The sequence below is a fragment of the Linderina pennispora genome (genome assembly GCF_002104995.1).
Source record: "Linderina pennispora strain ATCC 12442 chromosome Unknown DL89scaffold_2, whole genome shotgun sequence".
NCBI classification, from domain to species: domain Eukaryota; kingdom Fungi; phylum Kickxellomycota; class Kickxellomycetes; order Kickxellales; family Kickxellaceae; genus Linderina; species Linderina pennispora.
Window position 1 is genome coordinate 1,585,880 of NW_024468250.1, and position 17,349 is coordinate 1,603,228.

The 17,349-nt window shown below is 58.2% G+C and overlaps 5 protein-coding genes across 5 annotated transcripts; 3 read left to right on the top strand and 2 right to left on the bottom strand.

Moving 5' to 3' along the window:
• The first annotated feature begins 323 nt into the window (after positions 1-323).
• On the top strand, positions 324-2,195 carry DL89DRAFT_265431 (glycoside hydrolase). Its single transcript, XM_040886660.1, is given in 7 exon segments — positions 324-569; positions 589-737; positions 763-1,476; positions 1,563-1,810; positions 1,833-1,864; positions 1,890-2,027; positions 2,070-2,195. 6 exon segments carry the CDS (start codon positions 521-523, stop codon positions 1,949-1,951), a joined length of 1,254 nt encoding a protein of 417 aa, XP_040746685.1. The 5' UTR covers positions 324-520; the 3' UTR covers positions 1,952-2,027; positions 2,070-2,195.
• A 67-nt stretch (positions 2,196-2,262) lies between these two features.
• On the top strand, positions 2,263-3,508 carry DL89DRAFT_265432 (ferredoxin reductase-like protein). Its single transcript, XM_040886661.1, has 5 exons — positions 2,263-2,449; positions 2,532-2,598; positions 2,625-2,927; positions 2,968-3,150; positions 3,188-3,508. Exons 1-5 carry the CDS (start codon positions 2,352-2,354, stop codon positions 3,218-3,220), a joined length of 684 nt encoding a protein of 227 aa, XP_040746686.1. The 5' UTR covers positions 2,263-2,351; the 3' UTR covers positions 3,221-3,508.
• A 251-nt stretch (positions 3,509-3,759) lies between these two features.
• On the top strand, positions 3,760-5,518 carry DL89DRAFT_265433 (uncharacterized protein; the record flags this gene model as incomplete). The annotated part of the gene is made up of 16 exons (XM_040886662.1): positions 3,760-3,841; positions 4,001-4,017; positions 4,045-4,095; positions 4,117-4,146; positions 4,189-4,231; positions 4,253-4,368; positions 4,396-4,495; positions 4,592-4,638; positions 4,672-4,736; positions 4,881-5,040; positions 5,080-5,132; positions 5,157-5,246; positions 5,271-5,302; positions 5,336-5,343; positions 5,374-5,427; positions 5,449-5,518. Coding segments are annotated over 16 exons (1,018 nt in total), but the record flags the coding sequence as incomplete, so codon positions are not given.
• A 142-nt stretch (positions 5,519-5,660) lies between these two features.
• DL89DRAFT_291039 (ARM repeat-containing protein) lies at positions 5,661-13,290 on the bottom strand (the record flags this gene model as incomplete). The annotated part of the gene is made up of 12 exons (XM_040890156.1): positions 5,661-6,191; positions 6,229-6,456; positions 6,509-6,625; positions 6,681-7,944; positions 7,995-8,176; positions 8,211-8,408; positions 8,449-8,569; positions 8,628-11,689; positions 11,727-11,982; positions 12,006-12,479; positions 12,547-12,722; positions 12,769-13,290. The coding sequence occupies 12 exons, from the start codon at positions 13,288-13,290 to the stop codon at positions 5,661-5,663; spliced, it is 7,131 nt and encodes a 2,376-aa protein (XP_040746688.1).
• Positions 13,291-13,903: 613 nt separating this feature from the next.
• DL89DRAFT_274142 (Coatomer, beta subunit) lies at positions 13,904-16,806 on the bottom strand (the record flags this gene model as incomplete). The annotated part of the gene is given in 9 exon segments (XM_040889146.1): positions 13,904-14,287; positions 14,343-14,615; positions 14,644-14,721; positions 14,759-14,938; positions 14,961-15,029; positions 15,070-15,115; positions 15,135-15,342; positions 15,410-16,574; positions 16,600-16,806. 9 exon segments carry the CDS (start codon positions 16,804-16,806, stop codon positions 13,904-13,906), a joined length of 2,610 nt encoding a protein of 869 aa, XP_040746689.1.
• Between the last annotated feature and the right edge of the window lie 543 nt (positions 16,807-17,349).

Here is a 17,349-nt window from a genome sequence, read left to right on the forward strand (position 1 = left end):
GCCGTAGCTGTCTTAATATAAACGACGAGGGCAAACTCATACCATACAGCCTGCCATACAACGCATTTGGCGTAACTTCAAGGACAGCGCATTCATTGAATCCTGCGTTTGGAAATACCTCCTGGCTACAATTCACCCAAACACAGCCAACTGCCTTTTGGTTTTGGCGACAATCCCTTTCCTGATTTCATTGCTCTTGGCAATGACCTGGTTTATAGTAATGCACGTACATCCTGCGCTGTATGGTTGTGCCCCTCCTGTCAGGCTTAGTGTAAGGGTTCAATTCTCTCTCCACTCTCATCCTCCTTTCCTCCTTAGTCTGCCTACACCGCCTTACTTTCCTCCTCTATTTCCTCCACGCTATCCCGATCAACATCCTCGGCTACTTTGCCATTTCCTTCCCTTACCGCCACATACCTTATTAATACCGCTATTTTTAGACACTAATGAAGCTACTTCCCCTAAATGGCAGCCTCGTCCAAGCCTATGTTGGCCCTAGCAGTGGCTGGGTACCTCGTTTATGCAGTGTGTAGCAGCGCGCAGCCATTGGAGCAGCCCTGGTGAGCTTGGTCTGATTGAGCGCGACAGCACGGCCTGAGGACCCTCCCAGCACAGTTAAGCCAGCTGGCCACGGAGCAATCCGCGGCGTCAACATTGGCGGCGTATTCCTGATTGAGGCATTCATCAAGCCCAGTCTCTTCGATCAGTTCTCGCACATGAGCGACGCAGAAATGCCGGTTCGACGAGTACACGTTCTCCAAGGAGCTTGGCAAGGAAGAAGCCAAGCGGCAGCTCGAGGAGCACTGGGACACATTTGTCACCCGGGATCATCTCGAGAAGTTGGTTGAGGTTGGAATCAACTGGATCCGGATTCCGGTCGGATACTGGGCATTCAACCTTACCCGCGAGGAGCCGTACGTGGACGGCCAGCTGCCGTACATTGAGCGCATGCTGGGGTGGTCGCGCGATCTCGGCCTCAAGGTGCAGCTTGATTTGCATGGCGTGCCGGGCTCGCAGAATGGATTCGATAACTCGGGTCGCCGCGGCAACACCACATGGCTCGACCAGCGTGTCAACATCGACCGTGCCATGGATGTGCTGACCAAGCTGGCCGACATGGCAAACAAGTGGCCGGATGTTGTGTATGCGATTGAGGCGATCAACGAGCCGTCCAAATACAGCACGCCGCTGGAAAAGGTCCGCTCATTCTACGAGGAGGCGTATACGACAGTGCGCAATATCGCGCCTGACCTGATGTTCATGACCCATGATACATTCGCTGATACATACGAGTGGAATGTGCTGGTCAACACGACCTGGGAGAACCACGTCATGGACTCGCACCTCTACCAGATGTTCAACGAGTGGGTGGTGACGTTCAACGAATCCACCCACATCAATTTGGTGTACGATACCGCAAAAAACATCACCATCTTCGACAACACCACTAGGCGCGTCGTTGTCGGCGAGTTCTCGGTGGCCACACACGACTGCACAAAGTACATCAACGGGCTGGGCCGCGGCACTCGCTGGGAAGGCACTCCTGCCAGGCATGACCAAAGCCGAACTGCCCAACCACAAACTGCACGTGCACCGGCAACTACGGATCAGACTACACGCAGTTCACGGACGAGTACAAGGCGTTCCTGAAGAATTACATGGACGCACAGCTTGATGTATATGATGGCCAGCTGTTGGGCTGGTTCTACTGGAACTTCCGCACCGAAGGTGCCCCCGAGTGGGACTATCTTCTCGGAGTCGAGCAGGGGTGGATCCCAAAGTTCCCGCGCACGGCCTTCCCCAAGGGCTCGTCATCCTCAGTCCGACAAGAGCGACAACTCTGCCGGCAGCAGCAGCTCTGCCGGTCTCGCTGACCGGCAGCCGCACAGAGCACGGGTTTGTGCTGCAATCGATCGGAATACTTGCCTTGGCAATACTAGTCCTCTTTTAGATCTCCTTAATCATTCACCCACTGAAACGCTTCAGAGAATCTTCGGGCCTCGGCTCGAGGCCTGGCGATGGAATGCCTGCTGTAAGGAGCAATTTTTGCGCACTCTTCCAGACTGAGCCTGCGTGTACTTTTCGGCCAGCCTGTGCCACTGCGATCTTGGCCAGGCGAGTATTGTGGAGTAGGGTAAGCCGGAACTCTTGGTGGGTGGTTTTTGCACTTTTGCTGCATACATTTTTCGGGTGACTGCACGCTAGATGGATTTCTTGGCAAAATTTCTACCATATATAAAATGCGCAGGCAAATCCTCTCCTCAGACACTGCATCAGCCATCAACCGACACTTCATCTACCAGCTCTCCAAGTCCGCCCTAAAACCCACAACCAGCCCTACGCAAAGAATGATGCCTCGCACAGCTCGCGGAAACGGACTTGCCGTCGTCGGCGGCCTCGCCCTGACGGGTCTTGGCGCTGCCGCCTACAACTTCCTCAACAACAAGCAGTCCCGACACGACGCTGACGCGACTGGGCTTCACGCCCGTGCAGCTGCAGCAGTCACAGCAGCTCACACACGACGTCAAAAGGCTGACGTTCCAGCTGGACAGCGACAAGAAGCTCGGCAACTACACCTCCAGCGCGGTCCTGTTCCGCGTCACATTGCCCAGCGGCAAAACCAGAGCTCCGCCCCTACACACCCGTGTCAGCACGAGCTCCAGCGCGGCTCCTGCGACTTCGTCATTAAGCGCTACGACGACGGGCAGGTGTCGCCGGCACTGCATGATCTGGGGCCCGGCGACAAGGTCGAAATGTGGGGCCCAATTCCCAACTTCTCGTACAAGCCTAGCGAATACACAGACATTGGCATGATTGCCGGCGGCAGCGGCCTGACGCCCATGTTCCAGCTGATTAACAGGGTTGTCAATGACCCGAACGACAAGACGCGCATTACGCTGGTGTTTGCAAACAAGAGCAAAGACGATGTATTCCTGAAGGACCAGCTCGATCCGCTTTGCCGCTCAGCATCCAGACAAGTTCAAGGTCCACTATGTTCTGACAAAGGCGTCCGAGGACTGGACTGGCGAGCTTGGCTATGTCGATAGAGAGAAAATCCAAAAGTACATGCCGCCTGCATCGACAAACTCGCTTATCGCGGTCTGCGGTCCCCCGGCCATGATGAAGACTGTCTGCGGCAGCAAGCCCAACGTCATGAAGCAGGGAAAGCTTGGTCGGTATCCTGAAGGAGCTCGGGTACAAGAACGTGTACAAATTCTAGACATACTACGTGCAAGATACATATTCCTGACCTGCACCCTCATAGACTCCTTCATGCCGATTCCACGATACCTTTATTTTGCAACAACAATTCTGACGCTTCCTTATTTAGGTCTGTGTATTGGTCATGAGCGCCAATGCGTCTAGTGAGTCCAAAAAGTGCGAGCCAGGATCCTGGTCAGAAAGAACCTGCAAAAGAGGCGACAAGGCCCATCCATGCACAGGCAATCTTGGCGACGAGGGCTGGCCCTTTCAGCAAATAGAACACTACTATCTTGTGCTTGCCAATGTGCTACAATACGCCTTAGACCGTTCTTTTTGTGTGGCCAGTGTGTGGCGAGCACAGATGGTCTGCGGTATTGCATTTCCAGGTCCTTGCCGATCGCCTGCATGTTTCCGGCTCTCTACAAAGGGTGCCGGGCGATCAATGGCCCTTAGCACCAGCCTAGATAACTGCGTTCCTTCGCAGTTTTCTCACTTTCTGGCAAGCCAGCATGGGGGATTGCTTTTTGGTGTCAGAATGTGCATCCAAGAAAGCGAATGGTGGAGGGTGAGAAAAGCTTGACGTTCACAATACTGATAATATCCCTTTGGCTCCTCGCTACATTCAAGGTCTCTGCCGGTTTGGAGGGATACTGGTGTGCCAAATGCTTGCTGCAAGATGAAGGGCAATAGAGGACTATAAATGTTCAATAGCTCCCTTTTTCTTTGCCCGCCCATTCTCTTGTTCCTGAGCATATTTGCATTTTTTTCTAGTTATCCACTTAATGTTTACGCCTAGGCCGCTTCAAAGCACTTGTGCGCAAGCTGTGCTTCAGCCGCAAGTCTCTCGAGCCACTCAGCACTTTGTCCCAGTCATCTCGCCAATACAGCCTTGTACGCAAACCACGCGCCCAGCCCCATGGCCTCGCGCAGCAGCTGCCGTGCGTAATCCTCCGCGGCATCTTCAGCTACCTCAGCTGCGCTCAGTGCACGCAACCCGCCCCATGCCTTTGCAAGCCACGCCAGCTTAGTTTCCGCACACTAACATTAGTCTGCAAGGCCTGGCGGCATGCAGCTTTGGACGCGTTCTTTGCAACAATACAGCTATCGGCCAAAGCCCCGATCCATGCGCCAGAGCATGCATGGCGGCATGCGCGCCATCTGCATGTCAGCCTGGGCGGATCCGCCACTGAGAAGAATGCCGAAAGGACTGATCAGCCAGCTCAGGGCGGCAGGCAAGGGTCCACGGGGCTCCAGGATCGCTGCAATCACCATCACCGGCTGCAATGGCGCTGTTAGCAAGGACCTTGCCAATGCAATCGCCGCTGCCATGCCCCGAGTCCGATCAATCATCTATGACTCCAGGCGCGTGTCAGTGCACAGCTGACAGCCATTCAGCAATCATCGGCGATATCGTCGCTTGTCTGTCCGATCCAAGTAGGCTGGGCAGCATCGGCGGAGTGGTTCCAGGCGCATGGGCATGTCCATTGGTTCGCTTGGATTTGTCTCGTGTCAAGCTGGCCAAGCGCAGCGATGTGCTGCGCGTCTCGTCGTACCACAGCACACTGCAGTCGCTGGCCATCGGCAGCATCACCTCGGCAGCATTTACTTCTCTGACTCGCACCAGCAGCGGCCACACAAAGGAATACCCAAGGCTGCGCTCACTGACCGTCCTCGAGTTTACGCCTTCCAAAACGGCTATTGTTTGTAGCCACCACCCAACAGACTCCAGTGCTGGCGTTCCCTGCAGTCGAGCATCTGGTGCTGGGCAAAGGAGAGTACTCGATTGCCAATACCACCTACATCCCCACGCGCCTACCAGCTTTCACTAGTGCCGGTGTCAGGTCCATACTAGCGCAATGCGGCGGGTCCCTCCAGACGCTGTGTATTGAGTACGCCGATAGAAAATCGGCAACCTCCACCATCACCCAGTTCCTCACGACGCAGCACTGCAGCCTGTCGCGGGTCAAAATCATGCACGTCTCTCCGACGGCAGGCTATAGTGACACGGACATGCGCAGCTCCCGCCGGCTTGCAACTAGCCTGTTCACGCTGCCATTTTTGCAGAGCCTCGAGTGTCTCCAGCCACTCGACTGCACTGGTATCGTACCGTCGCTCGTGTCTCACCATCTAGTCCGTCTGGTGCTGCCTGGATCGTTCATCTCTCTCCAGCAGTTGTCGGACTTGCTCAAGGCGCAGCAGTTTCTGCATACTATGTGTGCCCAGGTCGCCAGCACCCCGCTCGAGTATGTGCTCCCAGACGGTCCCATCCACCAGCGCTTAAAGTCGCTGAGTCTCTCTTGGAAAAACGACAATAGTGGACATCGAGGTCAAGGGAATCCACCGAAGGCTGCCAACACTCGAGCACGCCGACTTTCCTATCAGCTACTACCTGCAATTCATGTGAAACAGTTTATTGATATGTAATGAAGAATCCCGTATGACTAAGGCACCGTCGTCTACCACAGCGGGACCCATCCTGGATACAGCACAGCCAGGTTCTCCGATGACGTTGCCTGCTGGATCAGTTTGTCGATCTGCGCGGCCACGGTCAGCTGTACGTTCGGGTCGAAATCGGTGCCAAGCAGCTTGCTCGAGATCCGGTTGACGATGGCCTTGGCCTTTGGGTTTCCGACCTGCCACCCCTTGTCATCGAGACCAGCAAAGTCGGCCATCTTGGTCTTGCCGGCCCTCGTCACCTTCTCATCGGGCCGGCTGCCGCCCTCGATCGCATTGCTGCTGCCGCCCTGGCCCATGTTCCATCTCTTCAGCTGCGCCTGGTTTTGCTGCTTCTGCTGCGCTGAAACATTGCCAGTGCCGTTGGCCGCTTCCTGGTTTGTGTTCGACTCCGGGTCTTGGATGTACGACCACGACACCAGTGGGTCAAACACAAAGGCCTCGAGTACAGCCATCAGCGAGTCGCGGTTCGCACGCAGCACGCGCATCGTGTGGTTGGCCGTGAACTTGAACGAGCCCTCGATCGAGCTGACCTCCATCGGCATGACAACCATGCGGGTCAGTCTGAACGGAACCGGTCTCGGGGTACTTTTCGCGCTGTGAAGCAATCTCGAAGCAGTCGCCAAAGTCAATATGCACAGCCTTGCCCGAGCGCTGGTGCAGCATGATGTTTGAAGGGTGCCTGTCACCGAGTCCCAGGATGTAGCCGGCAATCGACATGACCGCCATCGAGCGTGTGTACGTCGTGCGCCGCTCGAGCCACGTCTCGGCATTGGGCGACTTGTACCACATCGCGCGCTGCAGGTCGTTGCCTGGTGTGTTCGACAGTGCATATTCGAAAGGACTCGACCTTCTGCATGACCGTCAGCGTCTCCCAGTTCGGCGAGAACTGCATCGCCATGCGCTGCTCCAGATTCAGCGGCTGGTTGTGCGAATCGCGGTAGTCGCGAATGACCTCGTGCATGGTCTCGCAGTTCGGGTAGAAGCCGAATCAGACCAGAGTTCGATGACAGCGGAATGACCGGGTAGCGCTCGATTGTCAGCGCACGCCTCGCGGTCTCTGGGTCCCTGGCCAGCAGCGACGTAATCAGACCGAACAGCTGCATAACGCGCTCGTCCTGGCGCAGATCCTCGTGACCCTTGAGCACAAACGTGTACTCCTTGCCGTCAGAGCCGAAAATCCCGACGCGACGAGGATGCTGCTTTGTGTTGTATACATGTACAACAGGGTCGAACGACGTGATCCGGACAAGTGGCCGGTCTGGATCGTACGTACCTGGAACGGCCAGGTGCATATCGCGGCACTCGAGAAGCGTCGGTGCCGTGTCCTTGAGCGCCAGCGACGTCGGCTCCGGGAACAGCTTCTCAATGCGACGGAAGATCACATAGTACGCCTCCCACGCCTGCTGAATCAGCGCCTCGTTGCGTCGTCCGGGTTCACCAGCCATGTACTGCGTCGTGTACTCGTCGGCAGCTGCAAGCTCGTTGGCAAACATCTGCACGAAGTGGTACTCGCGCAGCGTCTCCGGGTTGCGTGCACGCTGGTGGAACGGCTTCAGCACCTTGATCATGCTGACCGGGTCGTTTTGGCCGTAGTAGTGCTTGGACGCGATGTCCAGCGCGTCGCGGCACATCTCGGGGAACAGCAGCGTGACGCGGATCAGCTCGCGGCTGACGACCTCGGTTTCCTCGACCAGCTCCGGCGTCAGATCGTGCAGTTTGTGCAGCACATCCTTGGCCGCGTGGCTACGGTCCGTGTGGTTCGAGCGCGCCGCTACGTACAACGAGAACAGGATTGCGTGTGGGTGGAACTTGCCCACCTCGACCAGCAGCTGCTGGATCAGCCGGCTCGTGCTCTCGGACTTGATATGGATGCGCGCCAGGATCTGCGGAATCACCTGCAGCCAGGTGCGGATCGAGACGGTGTTGAATCCGTCCAGCACCGCCTGCGCAACCGACGAGTGCTGGGAGTAGTTGAACCACACCGTCAGCAGTCGCAGCGTGTCCTGAAGCGTCGTATCGCTCTTCGAGAGCTGGATGGCGCGGAAGAACCCATGGACCGCCGGCACCACATGCTTCTCGATGACGTTCTCTGGCACGATGCTGAGCTCGCTGTCAATCTTCTGCGTCTCGTAGTAATGGCGCAGCGCCAGCGAGTGCCACGCCTTGTACCATTTGCGGTCAAGCACTGTCGCCGCCTGGTATGACTTCAGGATCACCTCGTTAATCGGGCCAACCTTCATCCGCGACAGGAACTCTGCGTCGCGGTCGGCCTCCGGTGACCTTCTGCGGCGCCGTTGGTCGCACCAGTCGCAAATCCGGCAACAGAAATCGACATGCTCCGGCCCGACCGTCTGCTCACCGATCCGCGCCGGTCGAACCGCTGCGGCAAGTAATGGCTGTCATCGGCGCCTAGGGCTGCCTTGCTCTTCGCCTCCTGCACCAGATTCGCATTCTGCTGAATGCTGGTGAGCCACTCGGCCTTCTTGAAGAAGAAGCGTGCCAGCAGACGTACCCGCTCGATATCACCGCTGTGCGTTCCGATCGTTGACTAGCGACGTCGCAGCGTCCAGCTGGTCGATGAACGTGTGTGGGTTCTGCACATCGAACCGGAGCTGCGCCGCGTACTCGGTGGTGAACGTATCCAAGCCCTGGAATGCGTCCCGGCGACGGTTGTCAGCCCACTGGTACTTCAGATACGCGTAGACCAAGGCTGGCTGCTGCGACTGGCGGATCGATATGTCGAGCGCCTGATCCAGACTCCTCGCCGTACTTGCTGAAATCGCCGACCAACCCTTTCTGCCGGTTCATCTCCTTCAGCCGGGCATACTCGTGCGCCTGCTGCACCAGCATCGGCGGTAGCGTCTCCGGGTCACCGCGCAGCGTCTCGTCCATGTACTTGGCCTCGTCACTGACCAGTGTGCGGATCGCCTGCTTAGGCGATGTTCATCTGGTCGGCCTTGCGACACAGGTTGATGAACTTGATCCACGTCTCCAGATCAAGCACCGGCCGCAGCACCATGCTGTGCAGCCGCAGCAGCCGCTGCCACATGCCGACGTCGCGCTGAACGCCCTGCATCCGCTGCCGCCAGGTGTTGGTAATCGCCATCTGCCGCTCGCGGTTATCGTGCGCGGCCTTGAACTCGATGACCTCCTCGAGCTCAGTCAGCATCTGGCAGCGGAACATCTGCGTGTACCCGCGGCTGTACGACTCGGTCAAGTGCGACGCGAACTCATTCTCCATCTCGCCCCGAGCCCTCTTAATCGCCTCGGCCGCATCGCCGATCTTGTTGCGGTAGACCGCAATCAGCGCTTCGCTGAACGTGCGATCGCGACTCTTCTTGGGCAAGATCGGCGTATACTTTTCGAGACCCTCAACGTCGCCCAGCGCCCACGACATGTTGACGCCGATGTTCGCGGCCGCCATGTGCATCTGGTTATTGCCCTCGTGGAAAACGCGGTTAAAGAGAGGCACGAGCCGGTCCCAGTCGGACATCTCGTACAGGCAGCGCAGCTTCATGTTGATGACTGAGTACGAGTGGCCCTCCACGTGCTCCTGGCGGTTGACGATCGCCAGTGCCTCATCCCAGCGGTGCAGACGGAAGTACCATTCGACGCTCTCTTCAAACTCGGGGTGCTCCTTGCGCACATAGTTGAGCATGCCAACCGCCGCGTCGTGCTGGTCGAGGCTCTGATTGAGCTCGATCAGCTTCTCGACCGTCTCGTAGTTGTTTTCCAGCGTCCACTCGGCCTCCTTGTAGTGCAGCTCCTTCGCGAGCGCATGGCACCGGTCGGCATACTCGCCCAGCAGCTTCAGATCGATCGGGATCTGCTTCTCGTCGCGTTCCATGTACTCGGCAAGGCTCAGGATCGTCTGCAGGATGTCCGCCGGCACCTTCTCGTTCGATGCGACGTCTTGTAGCGCCGTGATGATCTCCTGCTGGTACTGACCAGTCAGCTCGGTCCAGCACGAGACGAACGCGGCGTTGAACAGGTCGCTGTTGAGCCGCGGGTGCTTGAAGGCCAGGTTTGAGCATGCGCGCAGCGCCGGCGACGGTGACTGCTGGAGCAGCTCGACGCCGAACTGGTTGAGCCAGCCGAGCCAGTCCTCCTTGGTGACGCGCTGCTGCGTTGTGCTCCACGCCCGGCGCAGCGAGATGACGTTGATCCGGAGGCGGCGGCTGCTGTCTGCTGCCTGACCGAGCGGCGCCTCGGGCTGCGATCCCTCGACCTGCAGCATCGGCTGTACACGCTGCGGGTCCTTGGGGATCAGCCGGCCAGAAAACAGCAGTCGCGAGTACTGCCCGTAGTCCTCGTGATGGACGATCCCACACGTCTGCATCGTCGCGTTGATCGTCGGCATGTAGAGCGTAAAATCGTCCTGCAGCTGCTGCATCATGGCGCAGAACGTGTCCATAACCGCTGTCTGCAGGGTCTGCGACGGCGTGCGCTGCAGCAGCCGCACCAGCGTCAGCACGATGCGCGACGCGAAGCTGCGGCAGTTGACCGACGACACAACCGACGATATGGTCTCCAGAGTTCCCTCGACGACGGTCAAGGGCTGACAAGACGGGTCAAGCAGCGCAATGAGCCGCGGCATGACCAGAAACAGGTAGCCATCCAGGCTGGGGCTCAGAATGCGCAGAGCGTGCAGCGCTCGCTGAGTGGTGTGCCGCGAGTCGTTCTTGTCGTTGTCGATGACAGTGATTAAGAACGGCAGCACCGTCGAGATATGCCGGCCAAAGTCTCCAGACAGCGCCTCGGCAAGCACTTCGATCAGGCCAATGGTGGCGGTCTGCTGGTGGGCGCTGATTGGGACCCCGGGCTCAAACAGCTCGAAGACAGGCTCAATGTACGGTCTGACTAGCTCCTTTGCGATTGCCACGATCAAACCCAGGTTCTCGATGTAGAACTGGGCCTGGTCTGCTGGCGCTGCGTCCATCGCCTTCAGAATCGCTGGGACGACGCTAGCCAGGTACGGCTGGCAGCTGTTCTGCAGTGGACCGAACATCGAGATCAGCGCCTGTGCCGCCTGTCTATGGAATGTCGCATCTGCTGGGTCATCGAGAATCCGCAGCAGCGCGCCAACCGACACTGTCGCGTAGTACGAGTCGTTGCTGAACGTGGTTCCGTACGAGCTAAGCGGCAGATCGCCGTCCAGCATCTCGTTTGACTTGTCGTCGACGAACGTCTCCATAACGTTGGGTGCTGGGCCGCCACCGCCATGTCTCTTGCCGTGTTTGCCCGACTTCTTCCTGCTCGACTTCTTCGTCACTGTGCCCGCCGTCAAGTTGCTGCTGCTAGACGATGCCGACTGTCCGTTGGTGTATTTGTGCGGGTCAATGGCTCCAAGGGCGCCGATGACACGCAGCACCTCAAGCTGGACGGTCTCGTTCGGGTCTGATTTCAGCATGCCGATCAGCGTGCTGAATAGTGTCGGCTGGTCCACGAATGGCGTGATCACCAAGCCGCAGAACGTTGCGCAGTTGCTAAGGGCCTTGAGTGCCGACAGCCGCTTCTGCGAGCTCGACTGGTCGCCCAGCGCCTGGATTATGCTGGCCAACAGCCGGTCCAGATGCGGCACCAGGTCGCTGCCCCCGACGCGCGCCAATGCGGCTACCGTATCCAAAAACTTGCTCGACAGCTGCGGAGACGCATCGTCCATGCGCGGCAAGATGGTCTTGAAGATGTCGCCGACATAAGGCCGCACCCAGTTCTCCGCCGAGCTGACCAGCATCATCAGCAGCTCGATGCACTCCTCGCGCTCGGCGTTGCTGTGTGCGTACTCAAGCTCGGTGAGCAGCTGGACGACCATGCGGCGCAGCGACGGCATAACGTGGGCAGGGTTCATGTTTGCCAGGCGCCCGATCACAGCCAGAACCTTAAGCCGAACCTCGAAGACCTCGTCGTTGAGCAGCAGAAACAAGCTCTGGATGTTCTGTGCCTTGCCCATGTGGAAGTCAAAGCAGCTTCCTTGCTCAAGCATCCGGACCGCCATGAGCCGCACATCGGCCTCAATATCGGTGAACCGCTGCCGTGATCAGTCGCTGGACCACCTCGCTGGCGACCTCGACGCCAGCACCGGCCAGCATCTGGTAGAGCGGGTCAGACAGGACAATGTGCGACACCGCGTTGATCGCCGCCATGCGCACCTCTGGATACGAGTTGGTCAGGTACTGCAGCACATCGTTGCGCACAAACTCTGACAGGTTCTCCTGGCTGAAATCAAAGCTGCTGAGCGTGTTGAGTGCCAGGACGAGCACATCAGGCGTGACATTGGTGTTGGTGGCAGCAGATACAACCAGCGACGTCGGGTCGCCGCGGCTAGACACCGCCGCTGCTGCTACTGGACACCTGGTGCTGGCTCATTCGCCGGGTTCGCCGATGCCGAATAGTGCAGCGACATCGACCCCATGCGCGCCTCGAACGTATCTATGCCTGGCTGCGTCGGTCTGAACGGAACACCAACCAGGATAATCGAGACCATATCCAGCAGCCGGTCCTGGATGGCTCTCGCCAGCTGGCTGACTTCGGTCGCGATGATCGCCAGCGAGTCGCACAGCGCTGTGCTCAAGCCAGTTGTGAACATGAGATCCAAGAGCTCGCGCAGGTACCGTGTCATCGCCGGTCCCATGGCCTGGGCGAGCCTTGCGATTGTCTCAAGCACTGCAACCGATGTCTCGTCGGTAGTCGACGGCGGCACTCCCGACTTGTACCGCTGGATGAGCACGTCTCTGATTGCCCTCGTCGTGTGCTCGATGTACGGCCTGAACTCGGCCTTGCAGTTCAACGCGACGTTTCCGAGGGCAGCAAATGCAACACTCCGGTCCCGGATCATTGCTGCGCGCCAGGGTAATAAGGAAGTTGCATGCTCTCGCCATCAGCGACTCTCCGTTGACCGTGTACTTTACAAAGTCGCCTGGGCTGTACCGCGCCAACACCGGAAGCATGGCGATTGCACTGCGGCGCACCACCTGGTCGCGCTGGTCCTTGAGGCGCATTACCAGCTCGCTGATATCGCCAAAGTGTGCTCTCATAAACATACTGCCGTGCTCAATCAGCTCCTGGCAGATCAGCAGTGCCGCATGGTTCACCTCAACGTTGTTTGACTGGCTGGCCCTGACCCATCTCCTCGTATAGGTAGTTGTACCACTGGTTCTTGACAGCGGTATCGCGACTGGAGATCAGCACCAGGCAGGAGCCAAGGGCACGCGCAGCGGCCACACGCATCTCGGACCTGTGGTCACGCAGCTGTGGGGTCAGCGCTGTCAGAACCTTGTACGCGTACGAATACATGGCCGAGGGCGCGCTCTTGCAGGATGCTTCGAGAATCAGCACTGCAGTCATGCGGCGCACGTCGTTGCGCTCGTTGCCCAGCCACTCGAGGCTGCGCTTGACCTCGGCTTCCATTGAGGAGCTGACCATGGCCCACCGCTTGTTGATTAGCCTGCTGTAGATTTTCACCGCCTCCTGGCTCACCGCCAGGTCAGTGCCGTTTAGAAGCGACTTGAGCTGCATCGCCATGCGTGTCTTCTGGGCTTCCTCGAGCGTCTCCATGTCCACAAGCGCAGAGAGAATGGCCGTGCATGCTAGGCGGTCCGACGAGTCCGACGATCGAAGGAGAGCCACCATTGTAGTATTCAGCTCTGTGTAGATGGTGCCCTGGTTGCCATGTTTCGTGGTTGCCTCTGTGTCTTGGAGCTAAATGCCAAATTGCGATTTTTCATGTTTAGTCGAGTGAACCCATTTGAAACACCAAAGCACCTAATCCCCGGTTGCACCTGTTTGTGTGCGTGACACGTACCTGTCTCTGTAGAATTTTGGTAGCTGCTGCCCGCTCCTTTGCATTGCTACACTGAGAAAAGGGTGTGTTGGGAATGAAATAAGTGCACTGCTGTCGCTTAAGAACAGCCTTCGCCCGACTGGGAGGCGAACATGACGCTTACTGGGACTTTAGGCGCGCTAGCAAATCGGTCCGGAGATGCTGTTCTCCCATCGCTGACAGAATCGAGTTTCGTAGAGGGGAGGTAATATATAGAGCAATGCAACAGAGGCTTTACTTGCAAGAAATGGAAAGGGGAATTGAAGAAGGCTGTCAGGAGTTGAATAAAATGTCTAGGAGGGGAGAGTGGAGAAAAAGGAAAGTCGGGAGCGGCCTTAACACGCTGGCGGTTGGGTTTTTTTTAGAGCCAGCAGGAATTTCAACGAGGTTGAGTATTGGGAAAAATGATGGAGCTAGAAAGGTTTACTCTTGCAGCGAGACCTTGGCAGCCGAAATCTTGTCGCCCAGGCTCAGGGCAATGCCCTGGGTCTTTGCGCGAATGCGGATGTGGCCGGTAATCGGAGCGTCCTCCGACGGCTTCTCGATCGAGATGTTGGCCAGTGCGTCCTCGCCAAAGATCGACCTAGCGTACAGGTTGGCCGACAGGAACCCGCAGTCGCCCTCCAGCGCATTCTCGGGCGTCAGGCATGCCATGTTGGTTGCCTTCATGATGTGCTTCAAGTACGCCCTCAGGTCCATGCTGGCAGCCGCGGCAGCAGTGGTCGACATGTTGACCTTGTTCTCCCACTCAAACTCAGTCCACATGGAATGGAACTGAGCCTCGTCGCAGCGTGACGGGCGGATGTACTCCATGATGTCGACGTGGATGTCGTTGAGCACAATGCAGTGATTGTCGCCGAACACCCGGCCCGTCGTAGACGATGGTGCCAAAGATCACACCAGTCTCGGTCGACGACACCTTGATGTTGGCCTTGACGCTCGAGAACGAGAAGGGCGCAACGTTGTATGACATCGGCTTCTCGACCAGCTTCAGATCGCCCAGGGTCGAGAACTCAATCGACAGGTTGCGCAGCGTGGTGTTGGTCTGGTTGACCACCATGATGTCCAGCAGGATGTCGTACTGGTTGACGCTGACGTAGGCCTCGGCATACACCGCGTCGGAGAAGCCCGTGAGCTTGCACCACATTGTCGAGCTTGGAAACCGACGCACGGCTCTCAGCCTCGCCGGTGGCCAGCTCAATGTCGCGCTTCAGCGAGTCGGAATCGTCATCGACCGTTTTCTTTCGCCAGCAGACGGAACGAGATCGAGTCGTCGACCTGCACGGCCGTGTCCTTGCTGTCCTTCTTCTTCTCCTCAGCCGCACGCTTGGCTTCGCCGCTGACGAGGCGCGAGAACGCACTCTGGGTGTCGCTGATAAACGCATCAGTCAGCACCTCCGAGTCTGTGTCCATGTACTCCAGGGCACGGATGCACGAAAGGACCCGGTCGTACGAGTCCTCGGTCGATCGGCGTTGCAACGAAGGTCGACTGGCCAATGCGGATAATGCCGGCCATGATCAGCACGGCCTCGGCCCGCAGCGAGTTGACCTGGTCGTCGGGCTGGCTCAGCTTGCCTGAACCGCAGAACAAGCTTGGCCAGGGTGCTGGCCAGGACGGTTCCGGTGAAGAAGTCGCTGTGCAGCAGAACTGCACGCAGAGGGAGGCTTGGAGTCGAACTTCAGCGACGAGCTGCTGGGGGCTGCTGCTGCCGTCAGCGACGACTCGGTCGCGTATGTGCCGTCGGGCAGGATGCGACGCGACGCAGACGGCGCGGCAGCAGGCCGTGACTCTGTCGACTCGGCGCCATCGGGGTTCGACAGCCCATCGAGCTCACGCTGCTCAGCAGCCAGCAGCGGAAGCTCTCCGATGGCCTCACGCAGCTTAGGTCCACACATCGCGGATCTCGTCGGCCGACTCGGCATATTCACCCAGGATCCACAGGGCGCCGCGGATAACCTTGCCTGTCTTGAAGTCCAGGAAGGCATGCACCAGGTTCTGCACGATGCTCTGGCGCAGGTCCGGGAACTTCTCGGCCACCTCGCGAACAAACACAATGGCATCTGTCGCCGACGTGGCGCCAAACTCGGCAATCGAGTCGAGGAACAGATCAACCACGTCAGCAGCGACTTCGGGGAACTGCCCAGCGCACTGGTGGATGGTCTGAATCAGCAGCAGGCGGTACTCCGACGACTTATCGTCGTCGCTGTTGTCTGCAGTCTTGCCGAGCTCCTTCTTGAGCACCGCCACGACCTCGTTGATGTTGCGCCGTGACGTCAGGTTCATCACGATGTTCAGGGCCTTGCGTCGCACATCCAGGTCGGGGCTGGTCAGCACGCGGAGCAGGTCCATGACCAGATCGTCCAGGATGCCCTCGTGGCGCATGCGCAGCTGGTCCAGGCGCTCAAGCACGATCAGCTTGACGTTGTTATCCGACTCCTTGGCCACCAGTGTGATGTAGCACGCAGCAGCACCCTTGATGGCCGCCGGGTTGGCAGTCAGGCTCACCAGCGTCGTCGCGGCATCGTACTTGACAGAGTTGGATGTGGCGCCTAGGAGCTCAAAGATACAGCGAATGAACAGCGCCTTGTCGCTGGGGAACTCGCGCGATGCGCGGCGGATCAGGTCGACCACCGCCAACTGTAGCAGCTCGTCAAAGCTGGCTACCAGCTGCACGTTCTCCTTGAGCCACTGCACAGCCACCTCGGGTGCGCATGCCGTCAGCATTGTCAGCGCGTTTCTGCGGCATGTCATATCGGCCTCGGCCACCAGGAACGAGTAGATGAGCTCAGGTGCATCCGGTACCAGGTGCGGCAGGCAGCGGTAGATGGACGAGATCGCCATCACTGCGTTCTTGCGCACGTACGCGTGCCGGTGCTCGAGGTTCTCGCGGGTCGGGCCAACGAGGGGCTCCAGCAGCTCTGCTTCGCGCAGCTTGCACAGGAACCGCAGTGTGGCTCCCCGGATGAACTCGTTCGGGTGCTGCAGATCGTTGAGGAGCGCGTTACAGATCAGAATCGTCTCATGCTTCAGGGTCCCGTCGGCTGAGTACTTTGGGCACACCTCCCAGTAGAACAGGAGCAGCTTCTTTAGCGACTTGTTGCGTGTCGGCATCACAAACCGGAATAATGTGCATGAGCAGCTGCTCGTAGTTTTCGCCCTGGATTGTCCCGGCAATGACCTGCTGCAGGGCCTCGCGCTTGATTTCGTCAGTGCCGCGCTCGAGGTTGCGCCGGAGCGTCTGCAGGTTCGGAATTTCAACATCCAGGCTCGGGTGAATGAGCGTGTAGCACGCATCCGCCGATGATTTCGCAGCTGTGGTTGCCATCATTTAGCTTGCAGGAATAGGAAACAATAGACTTTACGAGTGGTGGAATGCAGAGTGACGACTGCCCTGGCTGTCGCTGTGTCAACACGGCGCCCTCGCAGAGCTGAGCTCATTCTCTGCAAGGCAGAGGTCTGGCTCGCTCCGATTGGCTGTACAGTGTAATCAGGGAATCTGATCGTGTGATTGGTATATGCATCATCGGCCTGGGATATATGCGCTGTTTTTCGGCGGGAGAGTTCTGGCTGTGGCTGGGCTGCACCCTGCTCCCACACACAAATAGCCCGCGCACATTTAGTCCGATAAATATGCCCTTTTCAATCCGCATGTGTGGCGTCGGCGGTTGCAGCCTGCCGCAATATGAAGACACTGCGAACACTGGCTGCTACCGAATTATCCGACTGCCCATGGCAAGCTGCTCAAGAGAAACCGAACAGCAGCGCTGACTCGTGGCCAGCGGAGAATGCAGAAACTCACGAGGTCACACTTGTTTGGGAACGCGTTAAAAATGCCAGGCACATGCATGCTGATCCGTTTGCGCCATAG

Bases quoted from the DNA above. Each gene is read 5' to 3' on its own strand.
- DL89DRAFT_265432 (XM_040886661.1), top strand. From the start codon at position 2,352: ATGCCTCGCACAGCTCGCGGAAACGGACTTGCCGTCGTCGGCGGCCTC. The intron at 2,450-2,531 runs GTCCCGACACGA...CGACGTCAAAAG, and splicing joins AACTTCCTCAACAACAAGCA to GCTGACGTTCCAGCTGGACA. The intron at 2,599-2,624 runs GTCACATTGCCC...CGGCAAAACCAG, and splicing joins CCAGCGCGGTCCTGTTCCGC to AGCTCCGCCCCTACACACCC.
- DL89DRAFT_265431 (XM_040886660.1), top strand. From the start codon at position 521: ATGCAGTGTGTAGCAGCGCGCAGCCATTGGAGCAGCCCTGGTGAGCTT. The intron at 738-762 runs GTTCGACGAGTA...ACGTTCTCCAAG, and splicing joins TGAGCGACGCAGAAATGCCG to GAGCTTGGCAAGGAAGAAGC. The intron at 1,865-1,889 runs GTCTCGCTGACC...GCAGCCGCACAG, and splicing joins CGGCAGCAGCAGCTCTGCCG to AGCACGGGTTTGTGCTGCAA.